Below are 27,946 nucleotides of genomic sequence, written 5' to 3' on the forward strand. Positions count from 1 at the left end.
CGTATTTTGCATTATCTTCATAGTTGGTTGAATCCATTGTTGCAGATTCATTGTTCATGAGGACAAGATATTCTGCTAAAAGATTCTTCTGAATGATTTGTAGCTATACAATATGTTATTAGCCATTTCTGTTGGAATTCCTCTAAGTAAATGAATTTAGTGCAAAAGAATGCACCTGTGACGTACATGAAAGAGAGAGAGTGATAACCTTCAACAACCTCGTGGAAGTTTTTTTCCAAGATTGCAGGATAACAACACTAAAATATGAGGGTATGAACAATAATTAATAGACTCCTCGTGTCATTTGTTCAGAATTGATTACGGAAATCCTAAAAGCAAAGTATACACCAAAATATCAAGGAGACTTTATTACACATCTATTAATAGTCGTTGAAAATGTAAAAATCTCAACCTAGTTCCGAAAAATTAAAACGTCCAGTGCTTAAAGAATAGCGTGGCTGGATATTTTTAATCTTTAAAAAATAGAAAAAATTTGTGGCGTTAAGGATTGAAGAATGAAACTATTAAGATATACTTCAACTTACTTTGTGCAATGTAATAAATCTTACAACAGAGAAAACACTTATTACACATTTACCTTCATGTAATGGTCCATCCTAGAAATGATTGTCACATGATTAGTTTGTAAGATTGCGTTTTATGTCACTTCCTAGGGGCTTTTATTGTTGTCTCATTTCAGAGGTGGCCCAGTTCATTTATCATTATTAACCCTTGGTCGGTTTCAATTCCATAAACATAAATTTAGATGTGAACCAACACCTTGACAATCTGAAGAATCCTTGGCACAATAGCTAAGATTACTGTCATTTCACATGTGACAAGGTCACAAGTTGAAGTTGTGAAATAAGCCAAAAGACTAACTACAATTAAATCCACAGTAGGTAATGGGCACTGGTAGTACAACGGATAAAAAAAAAGTCCTCATTGAGATTAAGAAATAATTAAAAATTTTGTATAATGTGCTGCCTAAATTAGCAATGCTACACTACACCTTTCTTTTCTCTTCTATTATTTGTTTCCTATCCAGCAAACTTGGACAAGTAGCTATGCTGTTATACAAGGGATAATTACAGCAGCTTTTTTTTAATGAGTTTTGTACAAATAACAATGACAATGACAAATTATACACTGATTATGGTAAGTGAATGATATTACAGGCTCATGGCCCTTGATGAAAGCTCCAAATCCCCCTCATGTAAATCTGATTCCCCCACCTCAACATTAACCTGTAAAAGATTAAGCAAGTTTAGTTGAAACTCGATACAACATCCTCATAGCTCATAATGCATCAAATGAAGGAAACATCTCATGTTATTAAATTAGCAGGGAATACTAGAAGGTAACTGGAACAATTCATCGTTTTTATGATCAATCCTCCAACATACCGCTGAATCTTTCATCTTATCTAGGTACTGCTCCAAAGCACCATCTCCCCGAAGAATTTTACCCCCACATCCAAGGGAAGTTCGTGATCCTACTGACTCCTCATCAACAACAACTGCATCAATTCGATCACTACCCGTCTTAATATCAGGAATCTGTTGCACATGAGCAAGGTGTGTATTAGTGAAAATCTGTAGAGAATTATGATAGTTTGTGATTGATATTTAAGAATAAACCAACCGTTCAATACCTCAAACATCGCCTCAGTTAAAATGCTTTCCAGTAGGGCTCTTAAACCTCTAGCACCAGTATTTTTGGACATTGCTTTCTTTGCTATCAGTCTTAGAGCTTTCTCTGTGAAGTGTAACTTGACCTGGAGAGTAGGGGTAAAGTTTGTGATAAATAGATTTCCTTGTGTCCACTTTACAAGCTACTTGCACTCTTAATTGAAAAAAAAAAAGAATTAACAAATGGACACACAGAGGACAATTTGAATATTTTGAGCAAAAGGCAAAAAACAAGTTGACAAATTTGACCCAGCAAAGAAGAAAGATCAAATGGCCCAAAAACAATGGCAGGCTCCAGGCATCATCAACAAATGGAAAAAATAAGTATTAATTATACACAAATTTGAAACGAGATATATGAAAGGGAGTTAGTCATTAGAAATTTAGCATAGTCTGTCATGGACAATTATTAAATCAATCCCTTTAACCAATTCAAAGTTTGAACAGTTTGCATCTTTTGTTCGGAATGTATGTATCTGGTGGCCACAAGAGTTCAGGTTTTCACACCAAATAGTAGTCACATGCATCCACAGAATCAGGCACTCACACCATCACAGACACACAAGTACACACCATGAGAGGCACACACAGAGAGAGCTGCTTACATTATTCATGCTAAATAATTTCTTGTACTGCTTGCCAAGAGCATTTTTTGGTTCAGTGAGGACCTGCAAACCCAATAGTCATATGACCATATTTTCAAAATTAACATATGAAGTAACATATACTAGAAAGAAAGGGATTCCCATCTTTCAAAATCTTTTCTACTTTCCCAAAAGCATTTAAATTGTTTTACTCTAACTGAAAAGAGAGGAACAAAGTGTCAACATCAAATAAACGAGACCTTTTTTATATGGGTGTTTCAATAATTATAGGAAGTCACGCAATTGAATAAATATGAATCACCCAAGTTACAATAGCTTCAGGGAAGTCACACGATCAAAGAAAGAACTATTGCTACGTATCAAGTCCTTGGGGAACCCACCCTCAAAAGCTAGCTATTAAAGAGGAAGAACCAAACACTTTAATACTCTACCGAGCATCCCATACTACTGGATATGGGACTTGGGCACCCCATAATACCCAAGTCTTATCACTTTTATAACTACCTTGAGTATCTTCTTCCAATTTTGTTAGAATTATAAATTAAAACCAATTCAGACAATTTTTAAGATTTAAATATTAGATATACACCCACACACACACACATAGAGGAGTGATATGAACACTGATGGAACCCCGACAAGGATTTCTGCCTTCCCTCATTCCCCTAGTGTTCTATTAAAGCAGGCTGTAAAACATAATATACTAACAGAATTCCTTCTGCAAATGCAGTAACTGTGTGCCCTCTCACTAACTAATTCTCTCTGTTTTTTGAACTCTTTTTCTTCCTTCTAGATTATACTTTCAAGTGATGGGCTTTTTCTAAGTTAGGTCCAACATCTGATCCCATTCTTGCTCATTCATTATCATAATTGGGTTCGAGGATCCTATCAGACACCCTTTCTAACACTTTTTCCCATTGATTAAAGTTTATACAAAATTACAAAATCAAGAAGTTTATTAAGTAAGATGTGAGACCAAAAAGAATTGCAATTTCAAACGACTAATAGAAGAGAATGTCCCTGACATTCCTCTCTCTATGACATACACATATATTGACTTTCCTTTAACATTTTATACCCACATCATAAATGCCTACTCTAGTAATTAAAATTAATAAAAAATCCAATTGTTTTCCATGCTATTAAATACGAACCATGCACTTACATAAAGACCATATGACTATGTTCTTTTCTTTATCAAATTTATTATTATTTTTATAAAAATATTAAAGTTTATTTTAACTGTATAAAAAAAACCTTGATTCTTGAGAGAAAAATAAAGATTTAAAGCTTTTAGGAGGCTGAAAATCCATATGGATTCTCAAGCCTTTAATTGTAGAAACCATCACAAATCATAAATGACAGAACAGAATTATCATAAGATGCACCACTCAACAGGCAAGCAGAATCAGTCCTTTGAGCACTACATTGTTCAGAAAAATCGGGAAGTATGAGATATGATGTGATCAAAAGATAACATAAACAAGGTAAGAATACCATCATAAGTTGGTCTTCGGTTAAAGCTGACAAGCTGACTAAGATGGGGAATCGTCCAATAAACTCTGGTATAAGGCCATATGCAATAAGATCAGCACTTTCCACCTGGAAAGTATTAAAGGCAACATTTTAGTCTCACTATGATAGTTATCAGCTACAATACAACAATTCATCATCTTACTATTGTGTCTTTATCTGGTGTTGGAGGATAGAAGAAAGCACACACCAAGCATGGTAGCTTAAATGCATTATTTACAAGCTTCAATTATAAAAAAAGGAGATCCGTATTTCAGATAATAAGAGCCAATACTCACTGACTCAAGTAAAGATGATGTTACTACAGAGTCTGTTATTCCACCATTTCTCATATTAGCACGAACTGGTGCTCCAAAACCAATTGAAGAATCTTGTCGTCTGATTTATTTGATAAATAATACAAGTTAGTGAATACCCCGATAGAAACCAATGCATATGTAAAGCATCTATGATTTGTAAAAAAATACTTTGCAAGACAAAGGCAGAAAAACATCTACCTTTCTGAAATGGTTTTTTCAAGATCAATAAATGCTCCACCACATATAAAAAGAATATTTTTTGTGTCCATCTGTATAAGATAAAAAAATGAATAGAATATTATTGAAGGAATTAACAAGTGTTACTAGCTATATGCAAACTGTACTAGCCACTAGGTGACTGAAACTAGCCCACATAGACAGACTATTCAAAAAGGAGAAACGAGTTTTAAAAAGAAACACCAGCTATCTATGTAGCTTTTAAAGCAAAAGTGTTCATCATTAGTAACCAACTAATGAGGTCATTGTACCATTCTCATTTTTTTCATTATTTTTCCAATAAGAAAAAAAAAAGATACATTAATCAAAACAACAGAAACATGTTTATAAATTATACACATAGTATTTTTAGCATGTGCAACGCACATTATAAAAGTTTATTTATATAACTAAATTTATAATAAATATTTTTTAACACATAAAATTATTTTAAATTCATAATAAACAATTTATATCATAAGTTTAATTTTAATAATGATAATTTCTTCTAAAAAATATTAAAATTCAATTTACAAATAAAGATAAAAATGATAGATTGTAAGAGATAAGAGATGAAGAAGAAGAAAAATCCAAAAACGCTCTTGTTCAACAATAACTCCTAAAAACGCTGTTCAAGATAGCTATTCTAGTGTATGTAGAAAGAGGATATTATAGGATTCAAGACAATGGCAACCTAACATGAGAACATTTGTCTAATCACATCCTGGTGCATGCATGAATAAAATGATTGATGATGTTATGCTTCCAAAACAACATACCTGAATGTTATCCCCCCTTGGATGCTTCCTGGCTCCTTTCTCAGGAACATTTACTATCTAGACAATAAGAAATAAGTACAAGTTTATGATACTGCAAATAAGAATGGCACTAACCAATTTACCACCTACCTCTTCAAAACATTTAGAACAAATAATCAATTAATAAGTGATAATATGAAAATGTTCCACAAAACATAAAGGTAAAGTTACAAAAAAACTATTGAATTTGGAATATGAGAACTTGCATTTGTATTGCAAACAAAAGTACAAATAAATCTAACATTAAAATGAATCTTTAAAACAGTCACTAAAAAAAGGGCTACAGAATATACAGTTTTAGAATCATAGAACTGAATAAAACTAGCTAAACAGACCAGGGAGCAAATTTAGTCTCACCTCAAATAACTCTAATTTTTTTATTTATCATCATGATTTTGTTTACCATGGAGTTCCTAGGCAAAAGGATGTTATGATAATTCAATGTTTGTTCAGTATTGCTGTGGGTGCTTTGATGGTGTAAATAAAATGGCCATCTTTTTCACTTAACATGAGACTACTAGGTAAAAACTGCACATTTTCCTCAGATGTCAAGCTATAATACCAAGTTCTTTCGGTTTGCCCCAACAACAGTTCAAAACACAATCTTGGGAAAAACAAGAGCAAATGTTAGTTTGTTTAATAGGACAGAAAAAATTGCAAACACTTAGTTTTCCGCTGTAGAAAAGAATATTATAATCCAACGAATAACCCTTGCTTTTACTAAACCCTATAACCAACAACATTGCATCAATTCAAATCTTGCCTCATGTTCCAACAACTCCGCCCTCAATGCACAAGAATTATAAAGCATGTCAACTTCATCTTACTGAATATATTAGAGTCTGTCCTAGGAATCTCAAAATCAGATCCTACCATGCAAAAAAAAAACAAAGGTATAATGTTCTTTCTTAACCTAATTGAAATTACCATTAATGCATCAATGTTATTTGCTACTACCAATCAATTACCAGTTAAAATATTCTAGACTGAAGATGAAATACCTATGAGAATCTATGTGAATAAATTGCTTGTCAAAATGAAGATTTCAGTTCCAGTATGGATAAGATAAAATACACCAGTTAGCAACAACTGCATTTAGGATCTTTTACTTACAGTTCCTTCCAGCATTTTTAATAATGCCTGTTGAACACCCTCACCAGAAACATCCCGGCTGATATTTAAGCTCTCAGCCTGTAAAAATATTTACCTTAACATTTAAAATCTTTAGTGGGTTAAGAAGTATGAACTTGTCAAATTAATTAGCAAAGAAACCTTCTTAGTTATTTTGTCAACTTCATCAATGTAAATTATTCCTTGTTGAGCTGCTGCAACATTGAAATCTGCTGCCTGTATCACAAAAAATAAGCAGTTATTACAATGATATGGAATAAAGGTACGACAAGTGAGATAAAGGACAAGCTTTGCACATAAGAACAGTAGATGAGGATATTCAAACTCTAGCTTTCCTACCTCACATGCATCATAATGCCAATGAGGGAAGAATCCAACATAACAAGCATCTCACTAGATAACAACCTATATAACATACAAGGATATAAAGACTAAAATTTAGAAAAATTAAGAACATTGTAATTTTTACCATTTAGAAATTTTTTAACTAGACAACACAAGTCAATAGTTATTGACTATTGTATAAGAAGATAGCTATCAACAAAATAATGAGGGAACAGGGTAATATTTTCTTGTCTATAACTAATATAAATTGCTAAAGAATTTGGGCTGACCTATCATTTTTAATTAAGTTAATAAAGCAAGGAAGCTTCCCTGAATTTAACAAACTCTGTTATGAGAAAATCCATTCATCATCAACTGTGCAATGTAAGTGAGCATACAAAAGAAAAACCTAAGAATTTCTAGGACACTGAAAATTGAGAAACAGGGCAATTCCTAGAAGATAAATAATTGATAATCTAATAAAACATTATAATTGTGCAGAACAGCACACATACCGCAAGTAGTTTGTACAATATTGATTCAACATCTTCTCCAACATAACCAGCCTGCAAATTAAAATCCTCTTTTAGGTCTAATAACAAAGTTTTGTTCAAGGACAAATGAGACAACTACAAAACCCAATCACATATAGTTACTAATACTGAACACCCAAAGTTTCAGCAGAAAAAAAAAAGGATTGTGTCCAACACAACATACCGAATATGTTCCTATCTCTCAAAAATAAGAAAATTCAGATCTTTGCCACAGGAAAATTGATAAATTTGCATCATTTACTTGCGTGTGCTGTACTTTGTTTTCAAAATCCCCATTGATGAATTCATACTTGCCTGTGTTAAGGTTGTTGCATCAGCAATGACAAACGGCACATTCACAAATCGAGCCAGTGTTTTAGCTAGTAATGTCTTCCCTATTTGATAAAATTTAGATTAGCATAGCATGCACAGTGTAATTTCAGATGCAGATATAAAAAGAGCAAGCAATGGGGACACAGCTAATTCTCATTTTATAAGAAAAAAAGAAAATAAATGAGTGTCAATGAATGTCATACCTGAACCGGTTGGACCCATCAAGAGAACATTACTCTTTTCTAGATCCACATTATCGTCATCATCTAATACTTCTGAATCTACAGTTGACCTAGTATGAACTCCACTAATTCAATCATAGCAAATAGCAAATAGATAATGTGAAAGAACAAACTATGATTTTGACATTTGGTAAATTCCCCATATATCTATCACGACATATAGATTGGTTTATACATGAAGAGATCTGGGAAAATACGGAATCAAAAGAATTGGCTGCAATTCCACCAAGGGGTAGTAAAAGAACTAACCCTTTCTGTAAAGTGGCATGGTATATTCTTTTATAGTGGTTATAAACAGCTACAGAAAGCACCTTCAACAGAAACATAAACCATTAATGAGGTACAGTCAAAACAATGCATTTGCAGTGTCAGCAAGTTTAATTGTTTTTGATATACAATGAATGAAAAAAAAACACTGGAGTCAAATTCAAAGCTATGACAATGAATATAGGCAGACATACATTTACACTAAATTTCTTTCTATCCTCATTCTGCATGCTAGACTATCCAAAAGGGGCACATTGACACATAATTGTACATCAGCAACCAAACAAAACTCAAAAAAACAGGATACCTTCTTCGCTCTCTTTTGACCAATAACAAACTTGTCAAGACCCTTACATATCTCCTTCGGCGAGGGCAAATCCTTCCCCAAATTAGACCCTCCCCAGGCATTCTTCTCACCATCGCCCCCACCACCACCTGAACCGCCATTCGGAGGCCCCGTAGCCCGGATAACATTCATCCCAGGTGCAAAAGGTGGGCCTGGAGGAGTATGCACAGCCAACCCATTCTCATTCCCGTTACCACCAGGCCACGACTCAGGTGGCTCCCCATTACCACCATTACCACGACCACCACCATTGTATGCCATCAAAGTCTCCCACAATGACACTTCAAGCCATTTACTTGCATTAGTATTACTCTTAGGCCCAGACTCCTCTCCTCCATGACTAGCCCTACTAGTACTACTACCACCTTCTTTACCACCACCTTTTCCATGTGTGATCCTCCTAGGAGAATGTCCCTTACCAATTACATTATTAACACCATTATTGTTAGTACTACTGACCCTACCAATCTCCACAAAAGTACCTTGAAGAGGTGTAGTGTCATAAGGGCGAAAGTAATAAGCAGTTTTGCACTTTGGGCAGAGGTTAACCGCTTGGTAACCCTTTTCTCTTTCTCCCTCACCACCCAATTCAGAATTCGATTCACTTTGTGGGGAGGGAAAGTGGCGATTAGAGAACACAAGATTCATGTCTTTAGTGCAACGGGGGCAATTAGCCTCAGCCCGGATCTTCCGGGTCGGGTTGTCGTCCGACCCGCCGCGGTCCCACTTATACCGCTCCTGAACCCCCACCTGAGCATCCCGCCGGTGGCCGGATACCATATTCAGCTGGGTCGAAATTGGGCAAAAATTTAACCCGATTCGCTGGTGCCCACGTGGCAGAAACCCCGAAAGCGACGCCATTTCCTGCGCCTTCTTCCATCTACCAAAGAGTCGCGACATGGGTCGAAGATTTTGATCCGAAAAGCCAAACTCGGGAACTCGGGATTAAAACCAGAGAATTGGGGTTGCTTTAATTAGTAAAGTAATGCTTTGGATTTGGATAACCCAGTTGAAGAATTAGCGTGGAACGGTGAAAAAGATAAGAAATTTGGATCTGTGTGGGCGGATTAGAAAATGGGTGTGCGTGAATTTATGGAGGGAGAAGAAAAAGGGTAAGAAAGAGAGAAAATGAAGGAGAAGTTGGATTGGAGGGGAGAGGATTGAGCAAGAAGATAGAGCTAAGGAGTGTTTTTCGGTGAAGGAAGGAAAACTGCCAACACAAAGAACATGACACACGTTTGTGTCTCTCTCTCTCTCTCTATCTGTGATTTGAGGAAGTATATGAAGTGGGTGGGTGATGGTTAAAGTGCTGCATTTTTTATTCTATTTTTTGACACTTTGACCACATGATGTGCAATCCATTTGGTAAATGTTAAATTCTTAACTCTCTCTCCATCTTCTTCACTTGATCTTGTGTTGGATTGCAGCCATTAGCTACATCTCTGGTTTGGTTTCTATAAGCAAATATAGCAGCAGAAGAGATTATTAGTCAATGGTTTTTCTTGAATGTTTATTTTTAGTGGGCATTTATTGTTGGATGTGTGTGGATGAAGATGTAGATGGAGAAGAAGATCCAAGGCTATCACATAGATATAATTAATTCCACGTGGATGACATTCATCAATGAAATTCGTCACTGCCTTTCTATTCTTTAAATATATAAATCATGATTCCTTTTGTCTATTGAATATACCAAACACCTATTAGTTATTTTGTTTGGTAAACTTTTATCTTTAAAGAAATGTTTTAGTAAAATCCTTGAAATATTAATTTTATTACTTCATCTATACTTTTTATTTATTTTATCCTTTATTATATTATTATTATCTATAATAATTATAAAAGAAATAAAAATTAAATTGTTAATGTTGAGTTGAGGAATTGTTTAACTATTTCTAAGTGAAAAAGTGTATACCTCCCTAACTCCCAATCCTTTTTTTTTCTCTTTCTCAAATCTCTTCTCTCTAGTTCTCTTTTTTATTTTTATGAAAGCTCTCATGTTGGATATTACTATAAAACTTGACATCTCAGCTAGGCTGAAACCTCACGTAATAACAATTATTTGTTATTACATGAAAAAAAATATTATTAAAAGAAAAAAAAGGAAATATAAGAAAATATGGGAGGACTAGACCAAAACTCATATATTAACAAAAATGGAACATAGGTAATCTATGTCTATTAATAAAGAACTCTAAAAAAAACTAGATGGAAGCCTATTATACCAATGCAGATACTCTTTATGAATAAAGCTTAAGTTAGCAAGTTTATTAACATACATTCCCTTCACGAAAAATGTAAGAAACCCTAAATTTGATTTTTCCACAGTAGTTAAGACAAGTGTTCCACCTATTACAAAGCATCCAAAGAACATTAGTCCTAATAGTAAATGCAGCACAAACCAAGGTAGAATCACATTCAAGTCATAAACTAGTAAAACCTATCTCTTGAGCTTGTTCAATAGCATGTATAACTTCATAAAACTCAGCAACCAAAGCATTCTGAACATCCAGAAAAGCAGAGAAACCACCAGTAAATTCTCCCACAGAAAATACCACCACAAGTAGCATGAGCAGGAGAACCTCTAGCAACACCCTCATTGTTTATTTTTACCCAACTTGGATAAGGAAACTCTTATCTAACAGGAAGAGGAGATAGAACTTTACCACTACGAGTATTGATACCAAAAAACTTAAGCACATTGAAATCAAACATATAATTTCGCATAGAACTTTTAGACGAACTACCCACTAAAACAAATGTGATCTTTAATGACCAAAATGACCCTAGAAACATCAATTTTAACTTGAAATCTAGCATAATTCCTCATACACCATATCATCCAAATAGAAAAGGTTATCACAACAAGTTTGATCAAATTAACCAAAGGACTATCATCACTCTTAATAAGAGAAAGGAGAACATCCACATTAGAGAAATGAGAAGTAAGGAAAATTTGTTGAAAATAAATGGTGAATAGATTCCTCATGCTTTTCACAAAGCATACACATAAAACATATATGCAAGTCTTTATGCTAAATGTGTTGATTTGTAGATAATCGCCCATTAAAAACTTTCCATGGAACTAGAGTTTTGGAAGGAGGTATATATGAAGACCAAATGAGTTTACCCCAGCCACAGGGAATTCCTGGATCCAAGAAAAAAGTCATAGCCGCTTAAGAGTGAAACATCCAGAATCTTCTAAAATCCAATTAGGAATATCCTGTTCCTACCTAATCATGATATGTTCAAAAAAATTAGGCATCTGTTGTTATGGTAAGGGAATACTCCAATCACTACCAGTCTAGAATTGAGAAACTATATCCGAGATTTTAGAACCATCAGGTACCCCTGCAATGATTGATAAAGAAGGAGTGAAACACCATTTATCATGCCAAAAATTAATAAAAGTACATGTACCAACAGTCTAAGAAGTATGTTCGAGAATAGTGTCATAAAATTGTTTAATCTCAGGCCAAATAGAGGAGGATCTATAAACCATTATAAACTAGTACTTTGATTTAAGAACTCTAGTTTTAGAGAGAAAAGACCAAGTGATGCAATCCAAGGTGATGGATTGTAGAAGTTGAATGCAATGGCAACGAAATGGAGAAGAGTTTGCACCAAGAATGGGAGATTTTGGTGAGGAATTGGAGTAGTTTTGGTGCTAGGAAGTAGAAAGAGGTTTGGCCAACTTTCTAGGAATTACTAGGCATTGGAGGCTCTCTAGCAAAAGGAGATTTGGGAGAGAATGAATCTCAAATTCAAAGTTTTTCATTCAATATTTTGGAGTTATTTTTACCCAACCTGGTTCATGAATCCACTTGAAAAAGACAACAAACATAAGGAGAATGCAAAAGAATAGAAGTTGATGGATGTAGAAACCGAAAACAAATAAAGTATTTGGTATGGTACCTTTATGGTGGTTCTTATTTCCGAAGGTAGGAAAATAAAACACCAAACAAAATGGAGAAAACAACTTAGAATAAGAAAAAATATAATAGGAAACAGAATTACCTCGGTGATACAAGTTTGCAATTAATTTTTTGTGTCGAGGTAACATGTTCATCTGATTTATGTGGTGTTTTCATTATTTGTACCTTATGAAGTTGCTTAAATATTTTATCATTTTGTTGTATTACTAGCAAGGATTCACAAGGTGTTTGAACCAAATCTGGTTAGCTCCATATAAAAGGTTTGCATCAAGTAACTCCTCACAGGATTGTTCTAAGAAATTTATATTTTTTTATTCTGATGCAGTCTCAAACAAAGATTTATAAAAAATGAAAAAGTTTTTGTAATGGCTTTTCCACTACTTGTGAGGGTATAGAGAAACTAACAACAAACTTATTGCCTTTGTTAGTGAAAGTAATTTGATCAAAACAACCCTGGTAAATAAAGTTACTGTGAAAATTGCTAGGTTGTTTTAATAAAGCATTACAAGCTTATATAGAAATAATGTGACCTAAAACATTTGTATCATGTCCTAAATAAGGCTTGACTTTCATGCATTGACTTACAACTAAATCCCCATCAGTTTGAATCAAAAGATGTTTATAAGATGGAAAATGGGTATTTATGTTGTATTTCAACATTTGAATAAACAAAGGTAGAAGTTGATAATTATCCATAAGAGAAATTTTTTGAAAAATTTGACAATTATGATGAAAATCATTTTCTCCATGGAGAGTATTAAATTGATTAACATTTTTAAACAAGATATTTGAATCAAGAAAATACTCATTGGAAATACTAGTATTAGACTCCTTTCCTTTGGACCCAATATTAATAAACTCTTTAGAAAATTTCTTTATCCTATCTTTCTTTTTCGTTGCTTCTCTTTCTATCTTTACTTCCTCTCTTTTATTTTTCCTCTATTTCTTTCTCCTCTCTTTCTTTTTCTATTTTTGCTATCTCTTCTAATTTATCTTTCTCTATCTTTTCATTTTCAATGATTTTCTGTAAAGCAATTTGATCTACTTATACTTAGTAGGAGTGAGAGGACAAAGGGTAATCTTTTTCCCTACATGACGAAAATTAATTTTATTAGATTTTCTATCATGAATAGCTTTATGAACAGAGAGCCATGGGTAGCCAAGTAAAAGATGTCTAGCATCCATTGGGATACTATCACATAAAATAGTTTCTTGATAAGACCCCATGGTTATTGGAATATTTATTTGGCTACTCATAATAAGACCACCATCCTCATTAATCCATTGTAACTTATAAAGTTTTGGATGAGGTATGGTAGAAAGATTTAACTTGAGTACTACTCTCGCACTACAACAGTTAGAATATGACTCACTATCCACAACTAAAGAACATATTTTATCAAAAACTTTGCATCTTATGTGGAATAGATTTTCCTGTTGTGATCGTTCCAAATCATTAGAATGACTATCAAGTAGTTTTCTTACCATTAAACATTTTTCGTGAGAAAAATAATATTTTTCAATGAAAGTAGGAGGAATAGAAAGAGTTTTTAAACTTTTTGCTGGATATGTAGAAACAAGAAGATCAACAAAAGAAATTTTCTTTTCGTTAGTAGTATGAATTTAGCTATAAAATAAAATAAAAACATTTGTGTAAATAAATTCATATTATTATTTCAAAAATAAACTATTATTTTCAAATTTTCTTTTCTTAAAACAATATTAAAATCTATAACTAAAATTTTATTTTAATAGAATATTATTTTTTATATTTTCCAAAGTAATGATGTCAAAATGATTTATCAACATTAAGATTTCGACAAATGTTTCTCCTTTTCTCATACTTTGTCTAGACACATCAACATTTAAGTTAGCAAAATTTATTAAAAATTTCAAATTTCACTAAATAATTGAAACATATAAATTCTATGACATTTTTCTCTATCACCACTCCTACATTTACAAGCTTGGACATATTTTGAAAAAAAATACAAAAGTGTTATATTTTTATCCAATACAAATAAATATATTTTAAAAAACATGTTCACATACTAATTGTGTTTGGGTGACACAACTTCTTTACGAAGAAGTTATATAAACACATTTTCAATTTCTCTAAATGAAGTTATGTTTGCCCATAACGACTTTTATGTTAATGGCAAAGTTGTGTGACACAAACATAACTTTGTTTCATAGTCGAAATTAATGATTTTGTTAAATTTTGTTGTCAATTTTAGAGTTGTGGGATCGAAGTTGAAGTAATGTAAGGAGAGTACAACTTCATTTGTGGGATTGAAGCATAAGTCATGATGAAGTTACATAAGGATAGCACAACTTTAGTGTTAATACCTAATGAGTAAAAATATTTATTTTTAATGGACATTTATTGCACTCATGTCATTGCATTACTAACCTTACAAGCCAAATTGTGTCACCATTTTATTACTATTCAAACATTAGAACGTCATGAATTATTTTTTCACATCATTGTAAAATACTAGTATGTAACATAAAGACATTCTTTTTTACAATTTTTTATTATAAATTAAAATTGTGGTATTTATCTATTTTAATACACATTTTTTTTTCTTTCACCTCACTTCTACACCATTTTTTTTCTATTTCTTTCGCTCATGTATCCCAAAAATAGTGTACTAGTATTTTTTTTCAAAAACCCAATTATATCCATCATTCATTCTAATACTAAATTCAGATGACATAATAATTGAAGTTGTATCCCTCCTCCATGATATCAAGTACAATTCCACAACATTAAAGTTGTGTTCTCCTTACACAACTTCATATTTAAACCAACAAAAAAATGACAAAATCATTAACTTTAAATGCGTTAAACAAAGTTATATTTGTGTCATATGACTTTAATACTAACATAAAAGTCATTGTGACTAAACATGACTTCACTTAAAAGAGGTTGATGTCATATTTATGTAACACATTTTTTTTACAACAAAATCATGTTGTATAGACATGACTAACCTATAGCCGTAATTTTTAAAAAATCTGTCAATTTTAGTAATATTTGATAAAAAAAATCACTACTTTCATATATTTTTTTTCCATTTTTGAAGCAACATTTATCTATGTTATAAGTTTGAAATGATTGTTAATAAATATAAAAAATCTCCTTTCACTTTTCCTTATCACTAACAATTCATAATTAACGGTAGAAATATATATATATATATATATTACCACATTATCTTCATATTTATTATCTATAATAATATATAAAAATTTAATATTTCCGTCATTATAACCTCAATAAACAAGAAACATCATAGTTGAGCTTCTTTTATTTCTATTATTTTGGTATCCAAATTTGAAAATACCACTCTAACTCACTAATCGTCAGAATTTGAAATATTGCTTTGTAATTTTATATTATTTCAATTTGTTTTCTAAAACATATTTTTTTTTATCTATTTATGCCCCTTTTAGTGAACTTTTTAGGCTTTATTATTTCTTCTAGTTTTCTCTCATCTTCATTCGTATCATGACTCTTTATTTCATGTATGACATATTTTATGATTTACAAATAAACTAAGGGAAGCTTAAAGTTGAAACAACCTTATCTTGAAGGTATTGAGATAAGGAAAATCAAATATGTCATTTATTCTTCTTTATTGTTTAGTGAACTTTCAGACTTTATTCTTTCTACTCCTAATTTTTTTCATCTTCATTTCATATCATGATTCTCTTACACTAGTAGAAAAAATAACTATTTTATCCTTAACATTATGAATATTTATGTTAACAACACAAACAATACATTTTTGTATCTGCTCGTTCAAAACTGATAAGCGACTTCCAGAGTCTTATCAAGACACCCAACAATTACTTTCGGACGCTGAGATCCGAAGACCTTCTTTTACTTTCTGGATGCGAATATCCAAAATCTACACTAATGCTTTCGGATATCTACATCCGTAAGCCACTTTCTGAAAAATGAAAACAGAAACGAATATGACATGCACCATTGTCACTGCATCCATCACACGAAAACAAAAATGCTTAAATGAAAATACAACTCCACCGCACCTAACAACAATGTCTCGCCCTCCACCACCACAACAAACAACTACACCACCACCACCACCACCTCCACTCAAAACGCCTCCACTATAGTAAACGAATTTCTCCCTATGTTTTTTTTCTGAAATAAAAATGACAAAGAAAGTATGAGATTTTAAAAAAATGTTAGGTGTAGGTTATAATTGATTATAATTGATGAGGTATGGGAAGAATTAGTTCCTAATAATGAAGAAATCCAACCAAAGTCCAAGAACAAGATCATTGATTAGTAACATAACTTACATCAACCTGCACAAAATAAGAACTTAAAAAGTAATAAACCCTAAATATCTTAACATGATTTATAAAATATAACATAATTTACTCAAATGCACAATATTTATGAAGAGATATTCATAATTTCTCAATGATACATTATATACCATTTCCACCACACATACCTCAGTCCATTCAGCACAGTAATCACAAAAAGGTGGACGATAAATCTTCACGTGTCCTTCATAAGATAAGATTGGTTTTTTCATGAACAATATTATTAAATAAAATAATATCATAAAATCATATTGATTTTTCATGAACAATATTATTAATTATTTAATAGATCAATATATATATATATATATATTTATATATTGTGTATATAAATTGTTTCTATTTTAATTTTAATAATATTTTAAAGTTATAATACAAAATTTATGATTAAATATTTTTATGTAAAAAATAACGAGAAAAGGAAGAAAAAGGCTAAAAGTAGGACGTATTTTAAAACAAATAAGTATTCCCTTATACGTAAAATTAAACCTTAAATATTCAAAATATTTGATTTTACATAACAAATACTTCATTGCAATATAACTTTTAATATAATATATAATAAATAATATATTTAATTATCTTTTTTTTCATATAATAAATAAAATCATAGAAAATAATATATATATATATATATATATATATATATGAAAAAGTCAAATTATTAAGTTTGTATTTCCATTTTGACTCCATCACTACCATCCTCCACTGTGGGGTTTTAATTTATTTTAAATTATTATTTTATAAATTTAAAATAGTAATGATATAACCTTTTAAATATCAATACATAAAATTTCACGATATCATTTAGAATTTTATCACTTTTAAAAAGTTTGTTAATAATATTTTGATATTCTAATCTTAAACTAATTCACTTATAAAATATTGATCTTTGTTATTGATTTTATTTACCATTCTATCTGAACCTTATATTTTCTATAAATTTGTCCATTAATTTTTGTAATTTTAAATTTGTTTTTTTAAGTTATAATTTTTTCAAATCTTATAAAAAAACATAAAGTCTCTCAATAATTTTCTAATTTTTATTATATAAATTTATTAAAATGTAAAATACAAAATACTTATCATAAATCCTATCAATTTGTTTTAAATGTTGGAAAATAATCATATTAAATGTGGAAACTTAATATTCTTCAAATTTTTAAAGGGTGTTTGTTCGTTAGTTACCGTTGACGAAATTTCAGAACCCTAATTTCGTTTGAAACTCATCGTCCACACCGTGCACCTTCATACAGGGGATCATTCAGTTCAGTAGATTATTTTTTAAATTGCTATTTATTTATTTGTATGATATTAGGGATTCGAACCCTCACTCACGCACTCACATTCTCTTCTCTCTTCAAAAAGCCACAGCATGGCGCGTCCTTGTCCCAGTCCGTTACAACCTGCGACGCTTTTGGGCGCTCCTTCTTTCCCCAACGCCATTGCTTGGTCCGACGACAACCTCATTGCGGTTGCTTCCGGCCACCTCGTCACCATTCTGGTACTCATTCCAACCGTCACACAACATAAATGCGCTGTTCGCTTTCCTTTCTCTTTTTCCATCCAATGATTTTGTTCCTTTTGATTTTCTTTCTTCTTTTCAGAGACCTGACTTGCCTATTGGTGGACCGCGAGGCGTGATTAAAATCTCACCAAGCCAGCCTCTTCCCCTCGGCTTTGTAGAGAGACAAGGTACTGCCATTACTGCAACCTTGTCCATTCCGAAAATCAATTGTTGATTAGTCATTAGTGTTTGGCTTTGCTTGTTGAGTGCATTAGTGAGTTCAGTGAGCTATTTTTGCGTGTCCTACCTGTGGTGACTGTCTCAAATTAGTGTTTATAAGTGTAGATAAGCCTCACTTCATGAGCTTGTTTTTGAAGTTGAGTTGGTTTTTAAGATGGTGTCAGAACTTGTCCTAGTGGATGTTGTTGGATTTATCAATGTTCGGTCTTGCCTACTTCATCTACTTTTTTAATGCTTGAGATGTTTGGTCCTTAATGTGAGGTGTGTATTGAAAATTTGACATAGGGTATATGAGTGGGGGCAACCTTTATCTTTTCAACTAGTTTTTGTGGTTGAATTAGGTCTAAATTGAAATTATACGATGATATCAGAATGTATACTAATTGTAATAAGTGGACTTATCGGTCCACTCCTTATTGGTCACTTTTTGAACTTCACATTAGGGATTTCTTGGCCTTGGTATGAGAATTGTGCTAGAGATCTCTTGTTGACTAGTTATGTAATCAAAATAATGCATGAGTGGGGAGTCTTCCTCATTTATGAATTGCTTTATGGGTTAAGTTGGGTAAAAACCCAAATTTTAAGATTATGCAACAGTATTATTATTACTGTTGTGCTTATGGTTAAAATTTCACATGTGATAATGTTAATGAGATTGAAAATTTTTCACTGGCCAGCTACCAAACACATAGCGTTAACATATAACTTTTCCATGTTGAAATTGCAGATTTACTCTCTGGATGCCTCCTGCCAACGACTTTGTATAGGGATGATAAGCCTGTTGTCCGATCAATATCATGGTCTCCGCTTGGCATGGCTGCTAATTCAGGGTATGGATTTCAGTTTTCTTGAATAATTTCATGTACTCCTAGAACTAGAAGGCAATTAAGAGTTAGTCTTTTTGGCACATGTTGAATTGCTCGTGTAATTGTGGAATAGGGTTTCTGGCCAGGTAGGATTTTTTGAAATGGTGATTATAAATTTCGAATCTCTGATTTTTCAGATGGAAAACTCTCTTCGATTGGTGATTCTTGGTTTCAAATATCTGATTTTATAGCTCAGGGCTTCCTGGGGTCGTAGTTTACTTCTAGCAGCATCATAGTTTGTTTGTTCATGAAAAAATCAATATTATTTTATGATATAACAATGTGCTACAGGTGCTTGATCGCTGTTTGCACCTCTGAAGGACACGTGAAGATTTATCGTCCACCTTTTTGTGATTACTGTGCTGAATGGATTGAGGTATGTGTGGTGGAAATGGTATAATGTATTATTGAGAAATTATCAATATCTCTTCATAAATATTGTGCATTTATGTAAATTATGCCATTTTTATAAATCATGTTAAGATATTTAGGCTTTATTGAGTCTAGAACTTTTAAGAATTATTTAAATTCCTGTGTTTGTATCATATCATACCTGTGTTGTGTTAAGTATTTGGGCTTCATTCTATTTCCCATATATGGATTTGTGCAATATATAGAAATGCATATTTTAATGTTATATGTGTAGACTGCTACAAGTATGATATACCGTTCTTATTTTGTTCAGGTTGTGGACATTACTAAAAGGCTGTATGAGAATCTTAAATGTACCGAGTTTCGAGATATAGGGATTGCCACATTGGATGTATTTGATGTAAGTTATCTTATTCATCCATGTTCTTGAACCTTGGTTGGGTTTCTTTTTCTAAATTTCCTTCAGTGGAATTATTTAGCAAGACATGTGAAAGACAGTTTTAAGGGACATCTGAGGAGTGTGCATGAACTACTTTTATGTTACTTATATTATTTATGTACCTCGTCTAATGTGCATATATACAGTAAAAGCATCAGCATTTTATATATGTTCATAAATTTTGTTTTTCCTTATAGGCAATTAAATATGACTGCTGTTTTGATGTTTGTGCAATGATCTGTATTGTGTCTAGAGATTCCAATGACAATGATGGACTTCAACTGCCATCAGGCTGTGAACGTTAAAATGCTTGTTCTAGCCCCTAGGGCAACTGCTAACTTGTGTGCTAACACACGGGTGAAGCAAAACAAAATAGAAATAATTTATCAAAAGAGAGTATTTCAATGCTTTCTTTTTTAAGTAATTGGAGGTATTTAATACTTCATAATCATTGGCCTCAGGGCACTTGTTAGCAAAATCCTTTTCTTAAATAACAGAATTCCTTTGTTGTTTCTTACCAGATTAAAAAAAAAGCACCACCACCGCACTTGGTGTAAACTTTATCTATATTTAGTTATCTTTGCAACATTTTCTCATGCAAATCGGGGTTAAGTTCAACTAGAAATGATTTGTTTAATAATAGCCTTCTAAAAACATCACTATGATTTGCATTTATTTGATTGTTATTTCTCTAATATTAGATTATTCCTGCAGAAAAATGCATCAGATCAGATGGATTCTTTGCATAAACATAATGGGAAATTGTTAAGAAAAAATCCCAAGAACCAGGCGTTGCCACTGATAAGTGCTGACCAATATGCTTCTCGTAGTGCAATGCTATGTTCGCTTGTTGTTTCATGGTCTCCCTTGCTGCATTTAGCATCTGAAGATTATCCAGTTTGCGATTCTTTCAGTCTGCTTGCTGTTGGAGGGAAGTCTGGTAAGATTTCTTTATGGAGATTTCATCCACCAGAGTGTTATACTATTGAAGACAAAGAAGTTCCAACTACTGTGAAGTTTGTTGGCCACCTTCAGGCACACAATTCTTGGGTGAATACTATAAGTTGGTTGTTGTTTGCTTTTGATCCTTCAAATCCTCAAATTTTATTAGCTTCTGGAAGCTCTGATGGGAGGTTAGTTTAAGCATGCTTACGCAAATATGTTATATCTATTATCAGTCTGATTTCATCTCATTAAACTACTAATATACACTTCTGGAACTTGTGAGATTTTTTATTTGAGCTTTATCTGCATCATTGTAGTGACAATGGGAGTTGCACTTAATGATGTGGAGAAAAAATTTAACAACTGAGATTTTATTTTCTGAATTTGTTTTAGCTTGTTTACCATACAGTAGAGGGATATTATTTATAATAATAATGATTACATCGAAAATAATCATAGACACTCTTATTTCCATCACTCCCTCTGAAGTTGGAGAATAAATGGTTTCTATTCCCAGATTGCATATATCTCCTTCAAAATTTGAATTGCACAATCCTTTGGTAAGATTTTCTGCAAGTTGACCTTGTGAAGTTTTGAGGGTACATATGGAGTACAAATTAAACCATAATCAAGCTTTTTGCAGTCATCTAAGCACAATAACTAAGCTTCCCAAAAAAGTAATAATAATTAAATGTTACTATTTACAACAATCTAATCAAATCCGTATAGTTTCTCCTTATCTATATAATATTCACTTTGGTATTAGCAATGTAGGTAGCATGACACAGGAAAAATTTACTTCCAAAAATCAAGATGACAGTATGGAGACTGCAACTATTTCTGGCTTATTAGACTTCAATAATGTGTTCTTGGGACACATGAATGTTAACCTTTTACATCGTACATATATTGTGTGGACCTGAAACCTGTCACATTAACCTGAAAGTAAACTTGTTTGATTAGCTTGAAACTGAAAATATGTCTTTCATTCTTGCGATTTATCCATTATAAATGTTCAAATAGATATTTTTTTATTTTATTTTAGTGCTTCTTAATGGAAGAAACTGCACCTGCCTCCATTAGGAAAAGGCTGAGGGAAAGATTCCATGATGTTTTATATTTATCAGATAACTCACTCATAGTTTACCATCTTATGCTTACAAGATCAGATGCTGTAGACTAATCCCCAGAGAACTGCACTTTCAAACTTTTGATTTTCATATTATTTATTCAAGTATTGGATTGACCCTTTTTTAGGATGCTACATTTTATGACTAATATCTTAATTTAGCTGAATGTATCATGTATGTTCTTTGCAGTGTGAAGATTTGGTTGGCTGACAATGACAAATTGCTGCAATCGTCAAAAGTGGATCAAACTTCCTTCTCATTATTGAAGGAGGTACCTGCAATGTATTTTCTGCATGACTTTTCGTTTCCCTCTCTTTTGTGAATAATTCGTTAGAGCAACTTTCAATTCCTAAATAGGTTATGACTGTCAATGCTGTCCCAGTTTCTGTACTTTCAGTAACTGTCCATGCTCAATACCCTTCCAAGATTCTTTTAGCCATTGGCAAGGTTTCTGGTTCATTTGAAATATGGCTATGCGACATATCTTCTAGGGAATTTGATAAGCTTGGCTCATATTGTGCACATGATTATGTTGTAAGTTTTTTCCCTCTTTCTTTTTGGAGTTAGTTGAAAAAAGAAAAAGGCCATCCTCTGCTGATCTCTGCATTTTTTAATTCCTTAAGGTTACAGGTTTGACCTGGGCATTCGGTGGAAGATTTTTGTACAGCTGTAGCCAGGTTATAATTTTTTGCTTAGGTGATTTGACTATTTGTCTACAAAATTGTCATTCAATCTATAACTATGGCAAAAAAGAAATATCATAGTTGTGGACATAAAATAATCCATACCAACTTTCTTCAGCATTTGTATCTTCTTTTCTACCAAATTTATTCTTGATTTTCATTTCCATGGTTAAACATGCTTTGTTAATTGTCTGGATTATGGATTACAGTTGGATCCCTGCACATTAGAAAGATAAAAGGGAAAGGGAATGATATAGAAAGAGAGAATTTGAAAAGTTATTTAATTTGTGATTTTGTATTTCAGACAGATTTGTTAGTTTCTGACGTTATGTTACAACAAACTCTAGAACCTTAGAACCATATAACCAACTGTGAGATTTCAATAATAACATCTCCAGAGGCATGTTTGTATTTGTTAAAGATTTTATTTGATTACATTAAATAGGGAATATGATTTGATTTTATTATGTTACAGAGGAAAATATGACATGGTTTTATTGCATCTATATAGAAGTATTTGCTAATATTTCTCATTATTAATTATTGATTTTATTCCTTATTACTATATCTCTTCATTATAAATAAAAGTAATTATGTGTTTCCCACAAAATTCATCATGTTCTTTTTCGGTTTATCTCTTCAATATGCCATTATAATTGCACTGGACCTTATACATGGAATTATTCATCTTATACTTTCTCGGTTTCTCTCTTTTCAACACTATCTTTATTCGATGTGAGATCTCTATTATAAGATCTTCAGAGACAAATTTTACCATTAAAATACTTGTCCAATGGCTTAACCTACAAAGATGCATCTACTTTAGCAAAGGGACGTTTTATTTGGATTATTGGGTCTGAGAAATGGTAATCAAGCAAAAGGACCTTTAAGAATGTGTTAAAGGGCAGTCTGTTAATAAAACTGCAGTGATAAAGGCATGGTCCTTAAACTGAAAGGGAAGTTTGGCATGAGCCAGGAATAAGAGACCCGTTTCTACTATATGCATGTGTTTCCTTTCTACTGAGTCATATTAAAGATGAGTGTGAGGACAATTGAGTCTCTGTACAATTTTCAAAATGGACATAAAAGGGATAAAACACCCAATCCCAATTTGTTCGAATGGCCCAAGTTTAGTGTTAAATTACAATTCAACAGTAGACTTAAACTATGAAAATAATTGAAGTGGGTTAGATTTTTGTTTTGAAAAATAAATTTGCATTTGAAAGATGATAGTAGCCACTAGATGGTGCTCCCCATAAATCACCATAAGGTAGTTCTAGAGGAACAATTAAATTGTAGTTGAAGCACTAGAACTTGAAACTCTCAATTTATTTCATGGTTTCAATCAACTAGTCAGTTTTCATAATGAAGAAAGAACTTGATACCAAGTATGATTAATTTTCTTATCTTAATTGGAGAGCTTGAAAAATTAGTTAATTATGTTAGGCATTAAGCTTTTTACTGTTTAAAATACATTCAGCAAGATGTTGCATGACCTTCTTCCATTTTATGTATAGTTGCTACATTTAAAAAAAAAAATCGTGCTTTTAATGTGTATTGATTAGATGTATATAATGGATGGACAATTTTTTTAATGTTGATAGGATAATTTAGTGCGGAGCTGGATTTTGCGTAAGAATCATCTTGATGAAGTAACCCTCAATTCTGATATGCCTCGTGACAGTTCAGTCTGTGTATGTTATTATTATCTTTTTAGCTTCTATTTCCTTTTCAGTACGATCTTTGTTCTTTCCTACTAAATTATACATTTTTTTCCTTGCAGATTTCGAGAGATGCATTTGATTCATGCTTTGGTGTAGCAGTGTCCCCTGGAAATCTTCTCATTGCTACTGTATGTTTTTCTTTTCGTTTAGATTTTGCAGTTGTATATCAGTTCTTGACATATTCATATTTTTTAAATGCATCAAAATGATGTGGTTCTTCCAAGAGAGGGTGTATTGGAATGCCCCAAATGTCTAGGAAACTAAAGAAGGTTACAATACTAAGAAGTGAGAGTTGACTTTGTAGTTCACCATTCATTCCTTAACCCTAATTAATTTAGATCTAACAATTTATCTTAATCTTGGGGTTCTAACCTGGTATATATGTTAAACTTTTTTTCTTATTTTTTCAAAGAGGTATTATGTTGAATGGGTTGGTTGATAATTGGCTAAATACCAATAATCGGTGCAGTAGAAATAAATATGTTGCCAGATAACATAGCAATTCATATTCATCTTTAGTATTTTTTTGGCTAAATTACAAGTTTGGTCAACCTTTTATTCCTACTCTGCGATTTTGCTTTCCCTATTTTTTTTTATATTTTAGAAAAAAACTGAAATTTTGGTTTAGTCCTCAATTTTACATGCATTTATTTCTTTTATTTTGGATCAATTGGACCTTAGATCTGACATGTCATTTAAGCTACCATTAAAAAATAATTAATTTAATTAAAATATAAAAAATAATACTTACATGTAAAATTGAGAATTGAACCAAATTTGCTGATTTTCTAAAACATGGCGACTAAATAAGGGAACCAAAATCACATATCAGGAATTAAAGGTGAACAGAAGTTGTGATTTAGCATATCTTTTCCTTATTTTATTTGCTTTGACCATATATTAATATGTTATTTCTGATTATTCTTTTTTTTTATTGCAGGTTCATTGCTTTGATGTTGAGAAATTGAATCGAATGTATGAAGGAAGGTATAAACTTGATTTGCAAATTATTATTTTCTTGCCTTCTTTTCTGGTTGTGTATGTGGAGAGACGTAGACAGAGGGGGGCCTCAGGGATAAATACGTATTTTATTGGTTAATTATAATTTGGCACCAATTGGAAGTATGCATATACAAAATTGTTACTGAAGTCAGTCGTGTCCAAAGTAGCAAAAGAATGGCAACGGATAGAATTCTTGTATATTTACAATGATTATGCTGCTGATATTCAACCTTTAAAGTTGAAACAAGAAACATTTGTAGCGTAATGTTTATACTACTAAGTCTTTTCCTAATTTTATTTTGTACCCCTTGTCCTTTCCAAAACATGGGTTTCATGAAAGAAAAATTACAAATGTGGAAATTTGAAATTCTTCTTGAACTTTGGACAGGATGCTGATGGCAGCTATTGATTACTTTTGGATTGGTGGGCTACAAATGGATGTTAAGCTGAAATCTCCCTTTTCAAGTTACATTGAAGAAAATTCTAGTTATCTGGAAAAAGAATTAATTTATTGGGGAACCAATATTATATGGTCTTTAAACCAATATCAATGTCATGATAAGCCTTTGGTTCTTTGGGATATAATTACAGCATTATTGGCGTTCAAGGATGACAATTCAAAATATGCAGAACGTATACTCGTTAAGTGGATCTCATCATTCCTTCAATTAGATATGGATCTTCCTTCTGAAAAAGTTTTATCATTTGTCTCTTCTAGCTTGTCAGACATTCCATCTCGACTGCTGCACTTGTTCAATATAATTTGTAGACGTGTAATATTAGCAGAGCTTGATGCTGATCAAATAACTGGAGTAACCAAAAAGGTTGAAAAGCTGGAAGAGGCATGTCCTGTCATGGAAGAACAAATTACAAAGTGGACAGAAATTCTTCTAAGCAGTGAAAGGGAGCTCCGAAAAAGGCTTGTGGGCTTTAGTTTTTCTGTTTTCCGAACTAGCATGTCCAATCCTGGAACATCTTCCCAACATGGTTCTTGGTATCCTGTTGGACTAGCACAGATGGAACAATGGATTTCTTCAAACCAGGAACATTTAGGTGACCAGTTGAAAGTCATTGCTTCAGAAGTTACTCACAAGAAAAGGTACTTTTTAGATTTTAGATAGTGCTTCTTTTCCCGTTTGTCTTCCTATATAATGATTTTTTTTATTAGCTCAGTTTACGCGCATGAACTTTTTTTCCCCTGAGGATATCCAAATGTCAATCTGAGTAACATAAATTAGCATTTTTCTGAAAAAGGTGGAGAAACACAGTGTGGTTGTACTGGAAACACGAGGGCATTGCAACAGCCCCCTGTCTAAGATTTGTAGGAAAGTAATTCTCAAAATGATAGAATAGTTTGGTGGAATATTAACACGATTCCTTGAAATGAAACCAAATGGTTGACCTTTCTAAATTACCCTCCAATCGACCAGTCCGTTGCAGCTCATTCCCATTCCTTTCTATCTGTTTTGGTGACATTTTTTTTACCTGAATAATCTTTTTTCCTCTTTGCACTCATTACAAAATAAGTATTTAATTAACGAAGAAAGAAAATATTTGGGGCAAGGTGTTTTTCCCATAATAAATTTATGGAAAGAAATTGCAAAATAAATAAGTAGATAAATTCAAATTAGAAATAGTAACACTGCTGGGTTTTGATGTTAAAAGAGTGATCAACAAGTGTCCATTTATTTACAAAATCATTAATTTGAGAGGTTGATTAGTTAAAAACTATATACCTAATTGTCCCTGTAACAAACATAAACTGGCAACTAAGCTTGTAAACTAGTCATACAAATATGTAGATTTGGTTCAGAACTTCAAATATGCTAATTACAGTAATGTGTTTCTCTTAAAATGCAGGTTCACGGTCAGTAAATGTTCAGCAGTGGAGACATGCAGTTTTTGTTCAGCATCAGTTCCATTTGAATCCCCTGAGTTTGGTTTTTGTCAAGGTGAAAATTCCAGTGATGATGATGCTAAGCCTCACAGGTTATTGAGATGTGTTGTTTGTATGCAGGTTTGCCCCATTACTCCCTTGTGGTATTGTGTCTGTTGCCATAGGTCAGGGTTTAAATTGGCACCAGAGCCACTTTTTAGGATGTCTTCGTTTCATGTAGATTCAGACTCTTTCACTAAATCTTCCTCTCAAGCAGTGTCCTCAAAGCCCTTGTGTCCCTTTTGTGGGATACTGCTACAAAGACAACTACCAGACTTTCTCCTCTCTCCTAGACCTGTATAAGAATATTTAATATTATTTTTATAACAAAGTTAATTTATCAATGCTTTCATCCTCTGCAAGACAGAGGGGGAGGGAGTTTTCCTTGTATAAAACCATTGATTTCATTGTAAATGTTAACCATTATCAATGTAAAGATAGTAGAAAAGTGATCTTTTTGTTCA

The 27,946-nt window shown here is 32.4% G+C and overlaps 2 protein-coding genes across 2 annotated transcripts; one reads left to right on the plus strand and one right to left on the minus strand.

Annotated features, from left to right (window-relative positions):
• Nucleotides 1-928: 928 nt before the first annotated feature.
• LOC137837743 (CLP protease regulatory subunit CLPX3, mitochondrial-like) lies at nt 929-9,899 on the minus strand. Its single transcript, XM_068646851.1, has 15 exons — nt 8,300-9,899; nt 7,975-8,036; nt 7,687-7,775; nt 7,466-7,545; nt 7,133-7,183; nt 6,435-6,509; nt 6,276-6,353; nt 5,124-5,180; nt 4,327-4,397; nt 4,108-4,207; nt 3,794-3,898; nt 2,297-2,359; nt 1,655-1,777; nt 1,407-1,559; nt 929-1,247 (listed from the first exon to the last, which is right to left on the minus strand). The coding sequence occupies exons 1-15, from the start codon at nt 9,236-9,238 to the stop codon at nt 1,173-1,175; spliced, it is 2,121 nt and encodes a 706-aa protein (XP_068502952.1). The 5' UTR covers nt 9,239-9,899; the 3' UTR covers nt 929-1,172.
• An 8,058-nt stretch (nt 9,900-17,957) lies between these two features.
• LOC137837749 (uncharacterized) lies at nt 17,958-27,946 on the plus strand. The gene is made up of 14 exons (XM_068646858.1): nt 17,958-18,142; nt 18,246-18,333; nt 19,113-19,215; nt 19,543-19,627; nt 19,937-20,023; nt 20,777-21,195; nt 22,327-22,408; nt 22,495-22,671; nt 22,761-22,814; nt 24,425-24,514; nt 24,604-24,672; nt 25,485-25,531; nt 25,935-26,645; nt 27,407-27,946. Exons 1-14 carry the CDS (start codon nt 18,014-18,016, stop codon nt 27,783-27,785), a joined length of 2,520 nt encoding a protein of 839 aa, XP_068502959.1. The 5' UTR covers nt 17,958-18,013; the 3' UTR covers nt 27,786-27,946.

This window comes from Phaseolus vulgaris, chromosome 4 (assembly GCF_000499845.2).
Source record: "Phaseolus vulgaris cultivar G19833 chromosome 4, P. vulgaris v2.0, whole genome shotgun sequence".
Taxonomy (NCBI): Eukaryota; Viridiplantae; Streptophyta; class Magnoliopsida; order Fabales; family Fabaceae; genus Phaseolus; species Phaseolus vulgaris.